Here is a 14953-nt window from a genome sequence, read left to right as displayed (position 1 = left end):
GTGTGTGTGTGAAGATTTGCATCCTGTGGCGGCCCCCTGGAGACACCACCCGGTGGTGGGAGATCCAATCTGGTCAGGCTTAGTGCGGAGCCCTCTGTGTCATTCGCTTCTCTGCAAACGCTGCGCTGTGCTGAGCAAACACATCTCCCCCGTACTCATTAGCCAAGCCTTAAGTCCTGCACACTTCCTCCCTCCCTCCCTCCCTCCCTTCCATCTCCCTTCATCTCTCCCTCCCTCGCCCCCCCCCCGAGCTGGATTCCACCCTTTGCTTTGAATCAAATTGCCTCCCACATGTGCTCTTGTGTGTCTATCATGCCACTGCATCTCATTGAGAGGACCCTCTCAATGGACACTTGGATGTATGTAATGCACTCACGTGGGCCTGGACACGTGTGTTTAGAGCTCTTCGGCTGCATTCACACTTCAGCTGATTGATTGATTGGTTGATTGAATTTATTATGGGCAAAATAGTAATCAAACATATTAAAAGACTTAGCTGAACCCAGAGGATGGCAAATGAAAGTGCCACACAAAACACTTATTTCCAATGTGGTCCTCGATGGAAGACAAATAACACATAGCACAGGAACTATACAGCACAGTAAAAAACACAAGAAATTAGAAGGCAAGAAGCAGTATGGCCACTCCAGCACACAATACAACATTAAGCACAACTACAAACAGCTGAAGCTGAAAGTGTCCCAATTTTGTTTTTTGTTTTTCTTCATATGTGACACAAATCTGATGTTTTCAAATCAGAGTCAACAGCAAAAAGCTGCATGGAGTCGCATTTTTCCAATTCTGATCTTGGCCACATGGGAACATGGTGCAGAATCAGATCCCGAGGCGTGCGACCTACATGCGACTTGTATTTGAATACTCAAATAGGAATTTGTTTATTTGTTTATTATAAGGATCCCCATTAGCTGTTCATGATGCAACAGCTCCTCTTCCTGGGGTCCACACAAATGTGTCGCCATCGCCATGACAATAAGTAAATCTTATGTCGTTCACCTGTCATAATTTTGGCGCCCACAGCAGCTTGGCTGAGTCAGCGTTCGCATGGAGGACAAAGAGACACAACAATGGAAAGAATGCCAAAAGCTTGATTGGTATTTGGGGAGACGCCACATAATGTGTTCGAAACAAGTGGGAGAAGCGTAGCTACAAAATGGATTTGACGTTTTTTGTTATTGTAACTCTGCACATGTCTTTTCAACATCGCTGTCAGTTCATATTGGGATTGGATATGGGTTACATCCTAGAATATCCTAGATATGAACAGTCACCCAAATTTTTTTTTTTTTTTTCATTTGTTCTCTCTCTCCCTCACACACTTTCCCCCTCTCTCCATGCTACTTGCATTGCCCCAAGGACACTCTTTTTTTAAATTTCCCTGACGCAATACTCCCCCTCTCCCTATTGTATAGATTGCCTTGATGCATCTTGAGAGCCTCTCTTTATCCCTCATGGAAAACACTACAGCCAAGTGCTCAGCCTGGCCTCCCATAGATGTAGCCCGCATAATGCTTAAAAGAACACAAGGAATACTCATCAAGTGTCTTAGGAGTACCAGGCTTGCATGCATTAGGCCTGTAAAAACAGCAGCGATGTTTGAATATGCTTATAGATGAAGGGTTTCACTCCAAAACACTATGATTCCATTTTCAGATAAAACAACAAAACGCTTCAGATGCAATATGTGATATCACTGCTGGCTGGCATACTGTAGATATACTGTATAATATCAGCTGAAGATACCTTGTGGACAGCGGTGTTTTCCTCCGGCGCTGGTTAGAGCAGGAATAATTATCCATACAGTGATGAGAGCATTCTACCGTGCACCAAAAGGCAATTATGATTATGAATTGAAGAGTAACACGAGTCCTGTCAGCAGAGTCCATTCAAATACCGTCAACCTGTTAACGGTTGACGAGCAAAGCTGACGAAGCCCGGGGATGAAACATGTTGTTCGCTCCAGCATATTTATTGTTGAAATATTAAGCGTATAAAAAAATGGAAGGAGTCTGAAGCCTGTCAGTGTGCGTTAGGACCATACTTTCATCTTATGGATGGATAGAAATTTAATGAAGCGTACCATTTCAGCACTTCAGGTCAAAGGAAAACAATTTAGAACCTCAAATATCCGATGACCCCTCAACTTTGATCCACTTCTTTGTGGGGTTAGGCGTGAAAGACATACTGGTAAAAACCTTGAATTATAGGAGAGTATTACATTCTGCTTCAGTCATAAACGAAAAAGGGTGCAGTCCTTCACTTTTTTTTTGTGCATATGAAGTAGCTGCAACAGATATTGTAATGGCAAGCATCAACAAAATGATTGATGAATGGAAATCACCAACTTATAGAGTTGTACTTGTTTATAAAAACGCATTATACTAAGTGAAAGGTTTGGACACACCACATTCAATCAGGTGTGTCCAAATGTTTAACTGGTAGTTCACATGCATACACACACACACATACTGTACATTATGCTATTATTCCCCTCCCCTAAAGCATCCTGTATCCCCTTTTATCACCGTCTCAATTGCATCCATCCACAGTGCGACTTGCTCACACTTCGACACAGAATTTCTCAAACTGAAACATGAAGCAGATTTCAGAAACCCGTGGTCATGAGGAGAATCCCTGTGAATTTTCCACCACCGCCGTTCATCTGCATGCGCGCGTACGCCTGCATCTAATGGGCCCCGGCTCCAGCCATCTCCGGTAATGGACCTGAGAGAGGTGACCGATCCAATCAGGCCTTCCCGCCCTGCGGATCTGGCAGTCAAATCCCTCCCCTTATGCATCCTTGAGCACTGCTGATCCTTACAGATAATTAGATAGACCCGGGGGGCTTATCCCTCCGCCACAGCTCTCCTCATCGCCCCCATCCTCTTCCTCCTCCCATCACCCCGTTTCCTCATTCTGTTGGATCAGCAGGGACACGTGCGCACTCCTGGGGATCGCTGTATGTGTGTGTGTGTGTGTGTGTGTGAATGTGCGAATGCGTGTGTTAGAGAAAAAAGAAACAACGAATCCTCAGGGTGCAGATTAGTTGGCGGTAAAGGGGATTTCTTTTGTTTTTTTTGATGTAGGATACCATTACAGGTTGCATTGTTTGGTAATCACGGCGTGATGTGCTTCCCGACAAGCTCTGAGATGTGAAACACAGAGTTGTGGGACTGCATTATTAATGAAGCACCAGGGAAATGGAGCTGTGAATGTGGATCACTACTGAAGACAATATACACTACCAGTCAAAAGTTTGGACACACCTGATTGAATGTACTATGTTGTTCATTATCTTAAAGCCATTTTGATCTACAGGCTTATGCTTAAATGCTTGAAATTTGTTTCTTAGACAAATATATATAGTGAAGTTGATGCCTATGTATGAATTTCTTTCCAAAGCCTTTGCCTTTCCATCAAGGCAAAGGGCGGCTACTTTAAAGAATCTAAAATATAAGATAATTTTCATTTGTTTAACTCTTATTTGTGTCATTTCATAGTTTACTATTATTCTAAAATGTGGGAAATAGTAAAAATAAAGAAAAATGTGGTGTGTCCAAACTTCTGGCTGGTAGTGTATGTGTGTGTCCTCCTATGTTTATGTCAGCAGAACAATGAGGTATTACTGTTATTGAGGTAGCCAGTGGGGAGGTTGAATTGAGAATACTCCTGTAGCATCTCAGCGGGATAATTACCCGGTGTGATTAAAAATGATAACTTCTCATTGTCACAGTAAGTATCAGACAAATTATAGGCATTACTGTGAAGGTTGAATGCTGCATTGGTTGTATCGCTTGCACTCAGTTGAATCAAATTAGGATTGGATATCCTCACACTCGCGTTCCCTCCCTCGCTCTGCTTCTCTCGCCGTCTCGCTCTCTCCCTCTCTGTTTCTCACACTCTCTCTCTGTTTATTTCACCTAGTGAACTCGGAGGCTGCTGAGCTGTCGGTGAAACCCATCATTAATGTCCCTCTGAGCGGCCCGTAGGCTATCTTAAACTACACAAACTCCCCAGGATCTCACTTGAGCACCGCTAATTGATGCTTGGATAACATCATCCCCCAGTGAGGACATTTAGCTAAATTGCTACAAATGTCATCCTTTTTTGCAGCTAATTATTGATTTGATACCAAAAGTGTGATTTTTTTTTTTTTTTTTCTTGTTGTGGATTTAATCACTTTTAAATTTCACAACCAAATTACTGTTTTTTAGCGGCTCCTTCCCTCGAAAGAGCTGAAATAGATTCTGCCGATCAAAAATTTTACTTTCCCTTCTAATTTCGCCCCGGTAGCCAAAAAGATTATTGACATTTGCTCATGTAAATTTGCCAGCAGCGACGTTTTATTGCCTGCGCCGTGACATTTTGGAAGGATCTTGCCATCTCACCGGGGAGTTGAGATCATAGTTACAGAGCTTAGATAGTTTTACATCTGGGTCCGTCTCTTGAGGAGGATATAATTAAGAACGGTGGCAGGCGAGCATCAGGCGCTGATAGGTTCCTATATTGTTTATAAAATCCACTCCCACCGAGGGAATTTCAGCCTCTCGCGCTTTATCTCACTCTCCTGTGCGCACGCATGCATCAAAATCCCACATTGAGTATACACACTCGCTCTTGAAGATGCACACACACACACACACACACAGTCATAAACACACACACCGCTCAGCTCAGGGTGATGGATAGGAGCATTTTTCCTACGCTGTGGTTCCAGGATGGCTGAATGCGGAGCAAATGGGCCCGCACCCCAACTGCTGCGCCGCCGCTGAGCTGATGTTATATGTGTCACATTATGTCACATTTACCTGGATCGTTCATTAACCATCCAAATACGCAGCCTGGAGCTTATTGGTTTCCGTGGCAACACTTTCAAGGTGTTGCTCATACAGGAAATCATTCACGATGAGATAGGACGCAATCACAGTACATTATCTAAAACTTTTTCTTTCTTCTCTGCAAATCACTCTGTGCCAAACCTGTTTTCTCAAAGCGCTTTGTAAATAAATTTGACTCGACTGTCATCATGACACAGTAGATTAGAATACATTTTGAATTTGTTATGCTAAAAACACATATTGCTCACACATGCTCAAAGAAATGCACATTGGGACGTAGGCTGGCTCATTCTAACTCCCTCGCTCTGTCTCTCACACAACACATACACACACACTCTCTAGGACTTCCAGCTCAGTGGGAATGCCCCCCCAGTCTTGCACACACACACACACACACACACACACACACACACACACACCACACAGCGCATGACGGACGACCACCTGCACCACCTGAGCAGGCCCATTGTGCATGCTTCTTATCAGACTAGTCCCAGTTCTCGGCAAGCGGACAGTCCCACACTGCTCACATTGTTGTCTTCCTCCTCACCCATTCGGGGGGGTGGGGGGTAGTGAGGTTTTAGAGTGGGGGGGAGGGGGGGATTCACTGCACGCAGCGCTCTTATCTCTCCCTCCGGAAACAGGCACTTCACCTTCTTGTGAATGTGTGGTTCCTGTAAGAAACGGAGCGACTTGTCTTTTTTTTTTTTTTTCGACATAAATCCCCAAATATAACTCATGGATACCCAGCGCAGAGCTTTGTACTTAAAAGAGCTGTGCCATTAAAATCATTGAGGCACTGATGGATCTCACTGCTTGCTGAAAGAGCGTGAGCTAATGTTACCTGGCAACAAAAATGCAAAGATATGAGTTCCTAGACCGCCTCACTACAACTACAGCTCAGTTTAGTCATTTTTTTGAGAAATACCACATCTCCTGAAGACCTGAACAGAATTTCTTACTTGTTGTGCTCCACCACACCCCTCCTCCTCCTCCTCCTCCTCCTCCTCCTCCTCCTCCTTCCACTCCTCCTCTTCCTCCACTTACCTTCCAACTGCTACCCTTTACACCCAGCATCTTTCATTCCACAGCATCCATCTCTCCCGCAGAGGTGTACTGCTCCCTGCAGTTCCTCACCACTCCACTTGTTTTTCACGCTTTGTTTCATCCTCTGTTTTCCTCCATTACTGAAGACTCAGATCTTTAGTCTTCCCTTGCTACAGCTAGAGAGAAGGTGCTAATGGGTCGCAACACCGGAAATGACCTGTCTGTTACACCCTTTCAGAGTACTTTAAGCCCCTGAAAACAATTCAAGAGGCTACAGAGATGAGAAAGAGCAGGAGTGGAGTGGAAAGGAGTATTGCTAAACAAAAAAGGCAGGACCTGCAGTGTGGTTTGGAAATGAGATTTTAGCATTTTTGGTAGCCAGCGTTGGGTCAGAGGAGGACAAACGGATAAAGAATAACCTCTCGCTAAGTCAACAAGCCACCGCATCCTCTAAGTCATTTGCGTGGGCACTTAAAAAGTTCAGAAATTTACATTTATTCTAAGTTTTACACTCAGTTCAGTTTCACATTCACACTTTTGCCTTGTAGGGCAGAGCAACAGAGCAGAACATCAGGCTGTGGAATGGAACCAAACTAAGAATATTTCAATTCAATGCAGTGAAATTCAGTTCATTTCAATTCAACCAAACTGAACTGAATTGTCACAATCACCAGGACCATCCTAGTGCTAATACAATCAAAAAATCAAGTTTTGGTATGTTTTGGCTACAATTTAGGCTTGGGCCGATATTCAATATAATCGAATATGGCGACATTTCATGAATATCGCAATATTTTTAGCAATATAATCTACTAGTGGTAGGATAGTAAAAAAAAAATAATAATAATCATTGTGGTTGTGAAAAATGTGTCTTTTTACTTACTTAAGTGGGTTCCCTTTTCCACAATCATCCCATTTTCCTGGAAATAGCAGGAATGAGCAAATTACACCAAATGGCCATTGTTTCCTCCAGTGCTTGAATAGTAAGATCAAATTATTAATAATAATAACTATTATTAGCCTAGAAATGTGATGTACTTTAGAAGGAATTAAATAAAATACCGAAAAAACCCCAAACAAACCTGGTAGTAGGCCCAAGCCTACTGCAATTTCCAACTACCATTATTAGTTGAATCAAATGAAAGTGCTGATCCTGTGTCAGTGAGGCATCTCTACACCTACAAACTAACACTGGCTGATTGGCGAACAGTACTCAAGTCTTGTCTTAAAACACAAACACACTTTCACTCGTGCAAAGCTCTTAGCTCCCACCTGCTCGACACTTACCTTTTTTCAGAGCTTAACAGACTCTTGGAGGATTCATCTCTTGAAAGGTTTTGTGAAGTACGGAGCGTTTTTGATTAAAATTTGAATATTTTTTTTACTTCTAGTACTCTGTGCTCTGAGGGCTAAAAACATGCTTTTAGTGCTGGTCAGGACACGCAACAGCCCGTCCTTTCCATGGAAACTAATGAGAAAAAGAAGGCAGTGCAGTGAAGAGCTCCTGCATCGCACGTGACCTGACAAAGCTCTCGGCGTGCTTTGAGAGCTGCTGGGAAAAGTTCCTGAAAAAATGAGCGTGGTAAATATTTCACACAGAACCTTTCATATAAGGTTCAAGTACATGTTTTCCTGAACTGAACAAATGTATTCAAAGCTGCTGCTCCTGTTGAAGACGACCTTCCATCCACTCTGACGTCAACATTAACATTGAAGTTTTGTTCAGAAATGACAATGCCTACCTGTCGTTTGGAAAAAAAAAAGTGACACCTGTTATTAGCAAAATGATTGATAGCACAAAATTAAAACGAATGGCGCTACTTTTATGGATAGAAGGTAACTTATTGCCTTTGGTGACAAAATGACTGGATCATTTATATTTATGAGGTATTGAATAATGAACTTCGGGTAATGATTTTTCTTTGCAACTGAGTTCTTCACTTGCAGCTTGACGATATGATTTCAGTGGAGACAATGTGTGTAAATGAAGAAAATGTTGACTTTAGTGTTGTTTTTTGCTCGTTTCCGGCCGAGATGTCCGTCTCTCTCCACGACTATGTTTCCATACAAGATGCTAATCCTCTTGCCTATCACGAGTGGGGAACATTGCAATTATATTTTATAGAAGGGCTAGTTTTGAGTCAGACAATGTAGCCACAGACTGGAAATTTCCCACTGCCACCTTATCTTTCTTTTCCAAGGCCTTCTCTATGGAGTCGTATGGCCCAGTCTCAATACCCGGTCTCACGGCTTCACAGACTTTGAGGCTAAGTCCACGAGGGCTTAAACTGTCTCACTGCGAAATCAGCAAGTGCTTAAGGGCTCTGATGTGAACTTTAGGAGCCTCCTATGACTTTTAGAGTTTGGAAATCTGCAGTTTTTTCAGAGGGAATCACCCATAATTCATAGCTTCAGTGAAGTCAATACCAAAAGCATCCAAAAAAACACACCAAGCATAGGAAGTGTTCTCTGAAATCATCAACATCAACGTCCAAACAACAATTCAGGTGGATCATCAGCCAAAGAAGTGAACATAAGAGAAGCATAAACAATAAAAAAAAAAAAACAGAAAGACAGCATGAAACAAAATCAAAACAACACTGAAAAAGTACAGGACCATGGAGTAAATATAACAATGGTTTTTTTTAGCTGTAAATGTAAATATCTATCTTGCTAGTATAGTGTTCTACTGCACTTGTGTATTGTATCTTCAGGCGAGTGCCTTTTTTGCACATGATTTCAATATCCATTTTCATCTGATCATTGAAACTAGATGGTTGAGTACATCTGGGTTTTTCATGAGACAGTTGCGTCTCTGTATCCAAGGCAACATGTGTGCGAAAGCCTGTCCAGTTTCTCCTTTTTCCACCACTTCAAGCCCTCACACCTCACAGATCGAGATTCCACCTCCGTCTTTGCATCGTAACACATCAAGGTGCTGGTGCTGTTTGTGAATATAGGCGACAGGAGTGGATGTAAATTAATATAAACTTAATCTAATATAATACAAAGATGTGAATACAGAAACCACATCTATTCCATTCCAAACATCCTATTCACTTTATTTCAATGGGGAATGGAAAAGCGTTATTGTTGCGCAGGCTCACGCTACATGAGCCTCTGTCTGGAGTGTTTCTGACCTTCATGCATCCCAGTCCTCAATGAAACCTTTATTCCTTCTTTCCTCGTATTAATTATATATTTCTAGACTCCTTTTTGAGGCTTGAAATGAGTCATTGTGTTCCCCCACCCACACTTAGGCTACACTGTGTTTACACTCAATACATAGAGAAGCATTTTTCGTGGAGACACACAGAAATAATAGCATATTCTGGACCCAAATGCAAAAATACAACAAAGTAAACGATAAAGAAAATGAATGGTAGGTGCACTGTGAGGTGAAGGTAGGCTTGTCCATACATCATCATGGAAGTGTGCATTGTAGCTGGAATATAAAAACATTATTTTTCCTTCTAGTATCTGTCCATTAAGTCTTTCCATTTCTTTTTACACTCAATCTCTGCAAAAATAAACAATAACCTTGTAAATGTGAATGTAAACATGTTGTTTTGCTTTGCTGTGAACAAACAACCTGCTTAATTTACAAAAAAACAGTTGAGATATACACCATTTGAAAAAACTGACACCTGTTATTAACAAAATGATTAATAGCACAGCAGAGAGATGTTAGAGATGTTGTATTATACAGTACTGGAAACTCAGAAACACAAGATACATTTCTCCTCCATTTTACATCAACGCATTTAATCTGATCGGAGTCAGCTGTAATGCAAATAAGTAATTTGAACTTTGAGTGAAGTAAACCAATAGAAATTTTTAGCAGTGTACAATGCCACAATGTTTATCTAGGCTGTTGCAAGCCACAGTTAAGGACTTTATTTTTCTTGAATCCTGCACAATTTCTTCAAACAAAAGGATGGTCCATAATTCATTTGATGAGATGCAAGAGTTCCAGTAATAGGCCTTACCACTTTGCCTTCAAAGAAAGTTCTGCATGTCGCTGCCTCCAACCAATCAGGGAAGCTCCTCCTGTCAATCACACTCAGGTACTCCGTGTGGTTGAAGGGAAGTTGTAAACAGATGGATTATTGAGAGCATAACAGGGAAGGAGAGGTCGGACTGTGCTTTTGGCTGCGGGTTCTAACAGAATTCTAATGTTGTTTTCCAAACTTACCCATGGCAGGTTTAATTAGTTGCTCTTGGATGCAGGTTCCTGGATGATCTATATGGATTATGTAACCGCGTTTCAAAGCGTTACGCGATTTTTCCAATTACATTTTTAGGGAACTCAGGACTCTGGGGATCGTAATAGTTAGGCACCGTTTAAGTAGCACAACGAGTGGGACCCTCGCGACCTGAGACCGAGGCTGCCCCCACGTTCTCCACTGGGACCCTGGTGTTTATTGCCCCGGGAGGCTGAAAATTAATTGGCTCCTTGAGCGGTTGTACATTCCTCTGTCAGTGCGATGGCCTCCCCTCATTGCCCCGTCACTTTAAGTCGAAGTGTATTAATGGACTATGTGGGCCATCGATTCCTAATTCCTCTCGATGTCGACGTCGGGGATAAATATTGCGCGCCGCGGTCGTCTTCAGGCTTATTGTAATCAGCATTGTTATTGATCGCCTGCCTGGGCCCCCTGAAGTAATCTATTTTAAATACACTTTCAGTAGGGGAGGGGAGGGGGGGGGACCCTGCCTTGTCCCAGCATTGTCTTCATATTGGCAAGGCTCCTGGGTGTTCACTGAGAGCTAGGAAAGCGGCACAGGAGCTGCTTAGCATGACTTAAGTGGAAAGAGGGACAGAGGATGAGGAAGTGGATGAAGCGGGCCTCTGTTCACCCCACAGTTGTTAAGTCATGAACTGACAGTGGAGAGACAGAGAGAGAGAGAGAGAGAGAGAGAGAGAGAGGCAAACAGATGGACAGATAGAAGGATCGCACGAGAGAGAGAGTCACCCGGTACGCTTTATCCCCCGTTGAAATACGTCTTTGCTTGTGCGTGTAGGTGGTCTCCGGGTGGTCTCTGTCAGCGTGTGTGTGTGTGTGTGTGTGTGCACGCGTCTCTCTGTGTGTGTGTGTGTGTGTGGCTGTCTGTGCGAGGCCGTCCGGATGATGGATGAGGGCTCAGCCGGCGGCGAGCCAGACGTCTGCACTATCGATTTATCCTCACATTCGTCTGGGAGGCGGTGCTGCGCGGCGCGGGGCGGCTCGCCACCACCGGCGTTTCAACACAATCTGCCTCTCTCAGCCCTTTGCGCGGGACGCCTCGGTATGCACACACACACACACACACGCATACATCTTCGCTCGGTCTCGCTTGCCGTGTAAGTATTTTCAAAGTGGGCAATGATTCTCTCGCGCCGGCGGAGGCGTGCGGCCTGGTTGAAATTCTTCATTGTCTGCTGAGTACAATGACCGCCTCTCTCTCTCTGCGCCGAGGTGTTTTTATTGATCCACCTGCAAAGTGGCATCCACTTGTTTAACATCCAGTCTAATACACTTCAATTGGCCTAGCCTTGCCTTGTCTGCCTGCTCGTCTGACGGTTTTGCTCAGCTGTGTGCACGGATGAGCGAGGAAGGTGTGTGTGTGTGTGTGTGTGTGTCAGGGGGGTGTGGTATATGTGTGTTCACGCATGTGTGTGGTTGATATTGTCAGCGTTCGGGTGTGTGTTTGTGTGTGCGCTTCTACATGTGCGTGTTTGTGTGTGTGTGTGTGTGTTTGTGTGTTCATGAGGGCAAGGTGACATGTGTGCATTTGTTTGTGTGTACCTTTGAGCTAGTGTGTGTGTTTGTGTGTCTGCCAGTAGGATAAAGTGTGTGTGTGTGTGTGTGTGTATGTGTTTGCGTGAGTGTGTACCTTTGAGCTGGTATGTGTGTGAGCTTGTGCTTCTGCCATCAGGATAATGTGTGTGTGTGTTTGCGTGTGCGTGTGTGTGTGTGTGTGTGTGTGTGTGTGTGTGTGTGTGTCAGCACGCTCGCATGGGTGCAAATGGGTTTTTGTGCGACTGTCAAGAGTCCCAGCTACATCCAGTCCATTGAGCAACAAATTAAGGCTGCAAAACAAAGTTGCCATTTGCTCTGCTCAAGGCTTTGTTGTTTTTCCCCTTACTGCTTTGCTCATCGGGTGTTCATAATCAACGCTAACAAATTGGAAGGACATCCATTGTTTTCCCTGCCCAGCCATCTTGAAAATGGCCCCAATTACAGGGGACACAGAGGCGACATGTCAGAGACACAAACTCACTTATGACCCGACAAGTTTACCCTATCATTTGAACACACTGCAAGAAGTAGCTGTTGATGCTACGCACTATCAGCACAACCAATACCAGTTTTAATAAATGCAAGTGCTTTACGTTTCAGATGTACACTACCAGTCAAAAAGTTGGACACACCTGATTGAATGTTTTTCATTCTCTTAAAGCCATTTTGATCTAAAGGCTTATGCTTAAATGCTTGAAATGTGTTTCTTAGACAAATATAAATAGTGAAGTTGATCCTATGTATGAATTTCTTTCCAAAGCCTTTGCCTTTCCATCAAGGCAAAGGGCGGCTACTTTAAAGAATCTAACATATAAGACAGTTTTGATTTGTTCAACACTTTTTTGGTCACTGCATAATTCCATTTGTGTTATTTCATAGTTTTGATGTCTTTACTATTATTCTAAAAGGTGAAAAATAGTAAAAGATAATGAAAAATATGTCTCCAAAATTTTGACTGGTAGTTTGCATGTTTAACCATTTGCCATACAGCTGGCTTGATAGATTTAAGCTCATGCAATGCTGAAATTCACACTTATGTGATTTCCTGGATTATAAACATGTTAAAAGTAATGCCATGCAGTGTTTATGTCAGATAACTGTATCTTGGAAGCCTCAGGGTTGAGAAATCTTGAGTTTCCTACTTGGGATTCTGACTTGAAGGGCTTTTCCGTTGCAGTTTTTGCGAGTAAGGAAGTCAGAATTTCTAACTTTCTGACATCTCTGGAACACAGCAATAGTGTAAAACCTGTCTAAGTCTCTCTCCCTCTTCCTCTCTCTCCCTCTCTCACACAGTTTTGAGATGTGATAACGATTAAAGATTGTGCATTTAAATGTCTGTACGTGTGTGTGTGTGTGTGTGTCTCTCTCTCTGTCTGTGTGTGTGTGAGTGGGCGGTTAATGATGATGACAGTTATGACAATGATTTTATGTTAGTGCTGACATTTACCGCATCGACGATCTCAGACTGTTCAGATAACATAAAAAAAAAATGAAATGATAAACGTGCGCCATGCGAGGACTCAAGAGTATCATCTCCTGCTTTCCTCTCCTTCCCTACCTCCTTCCCTCCTTCCCTTCGCCTCAGGGGATGATGTACCTGGAGGAGCGGAGGCTGGTCCACAGGGACCTGGCAGCCCGCAACGTGTTGGTGAAGTCGCCCAACCACATCAAGATCACCGACTTCGGCTTGGCCCGCCTGCTGGACGCTGACGAGAAGGAGTACAATGCGGACGGGGGCAAGGTTGGTGTAAGTGGAGGCGTGTGTGTGTGTGTGTGTGTGTGTGTGTGTTACACTCGTGTGGCTCAGGGCAATGAGACAAAAACGGTTAAAAAAAAGTATATATTGGAAATACTGAAACAAAAAAAGGAATAAAATGAAAGGTCGCTGTTGGTGGCTGGGGAAGAGAGATACTGTGTGTGTGTGTGTGTGTGTGTGTGTGTGTGTGCGTCTGAATAGCTTGTATACCGCTATTGTAATTCACTATTATTCAGCAAGCAAGTGAATGATCGGGTCGTAAAACAAACACGGTCATTTTCTTGTAAGAACACAAAGATTGGAGGTATTTTTCTTTTTTTTTCTTTTGTCAAGTTCAATCTCACATCTAGTCTGGAACTTTGTGTGTGTGTGTGTGTGTGTGTGTGTGTGTGTGTTGGACCGGTGGACAAACAGTTCTCTGCTTGTTATTGAAATGGGGAAAGAAAAAAAAAAAAAGCATTACGTGTCTCGCGAAGCCTCACTCTTCTGCCTTTTCTGACAATTTCGTTATAAAACATTTTTTGGTTGGGTGAAGTCTGGCAAACTGTTACTGTTACAAGGACTTCATCCAAACAAATAATGCTGCTGCAGTTCCAATAAGTGTGTTCTGTTTGGGGGCCCAGAACACAATAACCAGAAGTCCCTTTTCTTGTCCTTGTTGAGACTTGCTATGCAAATTGGCCCGATTAACTTTTTATTTAACTCGGCTTATTCATCACTGCTCGTATTCGACCGGAAGCCTGAATATAATTTAACCACTGGGCTTTAACATGGATGTTGAGCTGTTATTTACAACGAGAATATTTTCATATTCTCCGTCCTTGACGTCTGTCGGAGCTCGCTGACGACTTGATAAATGAGCGCTGTTGTCAGCAGATACACATGTGCGCTGTAAAAATAGACAGGCCATGGGGGATAAATCAGCAGAGATGAAAGTGGCCACATCTCCAACCTGAAGCATTTCATTTCCCCTCTTCCTGTTCATTTCCCTGAAGAGCGAGCGAGTATTTCAGGCTTCCGCAGGAGAGCAGGAGGGAGGGGGGGGGGCTGTATGTTAAATGACCAATGTGTGTGTGTCATGTGTTCAAGCGCATGCATATACTGTATGTGTGTGTGTGTGTGTGTGTGTGTGTGTGTGTGTTCGGTATACTTCACCGCAGCAATCGGCCAGATAATTGCCTTGCTCAGTGGGCTCTGCAGCTGAAAATTCCCCTCTGCGGTCGGTATGAAAATCATATGATAGTCAGGATATGGCGATACGAGCCATTGTCCTTGTCAGGAATGTCAAAGGCCCCGCCGTTATTGCCGCTATTTCACACACACCGCCGATTAGAAACCTAATTGCCATTGGGATAATGTGAGACAAATGGCCAATACAATTTCGTTTAGTATCTTAAAATGTGTGCTCGCTATCGATGATCACTGGGTTAGATTGAAGCTAATCAATCGCAGTGCTTGAGTAATATTGAACAATGCAAAGCCGAGCCCATGCTTGAAAGCGCTGTCAATTT

The 14953-nt window shown here is 43.3% G+C and overlaps 1 protein-coding gene across 1 annotated transcript in view; it reads left to right on the top strand.

The window, feature by feature from the left end:
* LOC139655520 (receptor tyrosine-protein kinase erbB-4-like) overlaps nt 1-14953 on the top strand; it is a 134226-nt gene that overhangs the window by 107869 nt on the left and 11404 nt on the right. The window contains exon 21 of the mRNA XM_071532956.1: nt 13272-13433. Within this exon, the coding sequence (XP_071389057.1) occupies nt 13272-13433 (162 nt within the window). The remainder of the gene's footprint in view (nt 1-13271; nt 13434-14953) is intronic.

The sequence above is a fragment of the Centroberyx affinis genome, unplaced genomic scaffold (genome assembly GCF_046629955.1).
Source record: "Centroberyx affinis isolate AG114_WGS23_722 - 3 ecotype Tasmania unplaced genomic scaffold, CSIRO-AGI_Caff_v1 ptg002293l_1, whole genome shotgun sequence".
Lineage (NCBI taxonomy): Eukaryota > Metazoa > Chordata > Actinopteri > Beryciformes > Berycidae > Centroberyx > Centroberyx affinis.
This window is presented reverse-complemented; position numbering and strand designations above follow the sequence as displayed.